The 3,005-nt window shown below is 36.0% G+C and overlaps 1 protein-coding gene across 1 annotated transcript; it reads right to left on the bottom strand.

The window, feature by feature from the left end:
• Positions 1 to 1,201: 1,201 nt before the first annotated feature.
• On the bottom strand, positions 1,202 to 2,506 carry LOC116123359 (uncharacterized mitochondrial protein AtMg00810-like). Its single transcript, XM_031409142.1, has one exon. The coding sequence runs from the start codon at positions 2,504 to 2,506 to the stop codon at positions 1,202 to 1,204; it is 1,305 nt and encodes a 434-aa protein (XP_031265002.1).
• Positions 2,507 to 3,005: the final 499 nt, after the last annotated feature.

Here is a 3,005-nt window from a genome sequence, read left to right as displayed (position 1 = left end):
GCTTGCAGAAGAGTTTGGTTTTCTGCTTGCATTGAAAAATCAAGAAATGCGTTTGGCACAGAAATTATGTGGAAATTTTTTATGTAACAGATTGAGTTTGAACACTGACGTTTGCGATGACGATTCGTGGGAGGTTTGTGATCTGAAATTTTTGTCTGTTACTCGTCATGGTTGAAGCTCAGATTTTGTTGTCTTTTGTTCTTGTCGCATCTGCAAGTGATATTATAATTTGTGCGGATAGACACCATCATTTCCAGCACGATTGTCATAGCAAACAGCTTACCGCAGTCTTTTTTATACTCAAGTTTAATTGTCAAATGATTTCAATTGCCTTGAAGACAATCAATGACCAATTAAAATAATATTAAACTTGTGGGCTGCTTGGCGATTTTACAGACGAATTTCCGAAGGCGGTTTTATGGACGACCGCTCTTCATTCCAGTGTTAGCGTGTGACATCTAGTCCAATGTGACAATGTCTATACCTGGACCTCGCTCTGGACCAAAGTCAGTAAATTTGTTGCTAATCCACTTTCTATAAAATATTAAACTTGTGGGCAGCAGCTAAAATCCACCCCTTGTTTTGTCGATTTCGATTTTACATACAAATTTCCTAAGGCAGTTTTATGGACTACCACTTCTCATTCTAGTGTTAAGAGTGTAACATGAAAGTCCAATATGTCTATACATGGAACTTGTTTTGGATCAATGCTCCAACCCACCTTAGCTGTACTACCCACCACCAATATGGGGGCAAATATTATATGTGTTTATTTTAATAGAGTGCTCTCTGTAAAATATCTCTTAAGTGCTTTGGACTGCAGTAATTTTTTTATTCCATTTTAGCAGTTACTGGAAGTGGGACTTTAAACAAAATGTTTTATGGCTTCAACTATTCCTCAAGCCGCCAATTAAGTATTGGTTCGTTTTCTGGTATTGAATAGTCCAAATCTCTGAGAGACATAACCTCTTTCAAACATCAATTTTCAAAAGCGAAACGGGACATGCTTTTGCTGATGTAATTCTCAAGAATCATATTTACAAAAGTTATAATATAACTATTAGAAACTTGTTTGGAGAGAAGACTACATTGATTTTTGCTGTTCTGTATATTTCTTAATCAAAGATACAACTATATATATATGTAGATAAAGACAAATGCCCTTAAGCTTACACCAACAAACATTACTTAATATCTCCCCTCAAGTTGGTACATGATACAAATTAATCATTCTCAGCTTGCCAATTAAGTAGTCATCTTGTTTCCAACTTAGCGGTTTTGTCATCAAGTCAGCAACCTGCTCAATCGTGGAGATATGATGAATCTTAATGATACTTTCTAAAATCCTTTCTCTTATAATGTGGCAATCTATCTCAATGTGTTTCGTGCGCTCATGAAACACAGGATTGGCCAAGATATGAATGACGGCAGTATTATTATAATACATACTAGTTGGGGTCAATGAATCAACATCCAAGTCTCCGAATAAACCAATGATCCATGAAAGTTCACAAGAAAGTTGTGCCATTGATCTATATTCTGCTTCAGCAGATGATTTGGACACAGTCTTTTTCTTTTTAGATTTCCAAGATACCAATGAGTTGCCCAAAAAAACACAAAATCCTGTCGTAGATCGTCTACTCATTAAGCATGAAGCACAATCACTATCACAAAAAGCTTGTAACTCCAATTTACTGGAAGAGGAAAACAATAAACCAGAGCCAAGATTCAACTTTATGTATCTGATTACCTTCATGGTAGCATCAATATGTGACCTTCTGGGTTTGTGCATGTGCTGATTAAGGAGTTGTACCACATAGCTAATATCAGGCCTTGTCATAGTTAAATAGATCAAACGACCTATTAACCTTTGATACACACCAGGATCTTCAAGGAGAGGATCAACTTTCTGCTCATCATTGTTGTCATATTCAAAACTAGTTAGCTTTGTGTTTTGTTCCATGGGTATGCTAGATGGTTTTACAAAGTTGAGGCCAGCTTCAGATATCAATTCCAATGCATATTTGTTCTGATTAATGCAAATTCCTTGATCAGATCGAGCTATCTCAAGTCCAAGGAAAAACTTTAGTGTGCCAAGGTCTTCAAGATGGAATTTTGAAGCAAGATAAGCCTTTATATGTTCAATGCTTGCCAAGTCATCTCCTGTCAACAATATATCATCTACATACAGAAGTAAAACTGTTAGTAGACCATTGTTCTTTTTGATAAAAAGAGAGTAATCATATTTGGATTGTTGAAAACCCCCTTCAATCAGTGTTACACTAAATTTCAAGTTCCATTGTCGAGAGACTTGTTTCAAGCCATATACTGACTTTTGTAACTTGCAAACTTTATGTTCCTTATCTTTAGATGGAAAACCAGGAGGCATTTTCATGTAAACATCTTCATAAAAGTCACCTTGCAAAAATGCGTTACATACATCCAGCTGATTTAAAGGCCAACCCTTAATAGAAGCTAAAGCTACAACAGATCTTACTGTCACCATTTTTGCAACGGGAGAAAAAGTCTCCTTAAAATCAATCCCCTCCTTTTGATTGAATCCCTTGGCTACTAATCTAGCCTTATACCTTTCTACAGTTCCATCATACTTATATTTTATCTTGTAAACCCATTTACAACTAATTGGCTTGTGATTCTTAGACAAATCTACCACTGACCATGTATGATTTTTTTTCTAAAGCTAGAATCTCATTTGTCATAGCTTCTATCCATAATGGATCATTAGAAGCTTTAGAAAATGAAGTAGGTTCAGCCAGGGAAGAAAAAGAAGAAATTAGAGCCAAATAATTGGGAGAAATATTATCATAAGAGACATGATTAGAGATAGGATATTTGATGGAACAAGAAGATTTGTTTGACTTGATAGTGGGACATATGTAGTCCTTGGACCAAATGGGAGGCTTGGACACTCGAGTAGAATGTCTAGAGGAGATTGATGGGGCTGCTTGGGTCAATGTTGGAACATGCTCAGTATGATCAGATAT

Source organism: Pistacia vera, unplaced genomic scaffold (genome assembly GCF_008641045.1).
Source record: "Pistacia vera cultivar Batoury unplaced genomic scaffold, PisVer_v2 Contig142, whole genome shotgun sequence".
NCBI lineage: Eukaryota > Viridiplantae > Streptophyta > Magnoliopsida > Sapindales > Anacardiaceae > Pistacia > Pistacia vera.
The sequence above is the reverse complement of the archived record's forward strand: the minus strand, read 5'-3'. Positions and strand labels throughout refer to the sequence as shown.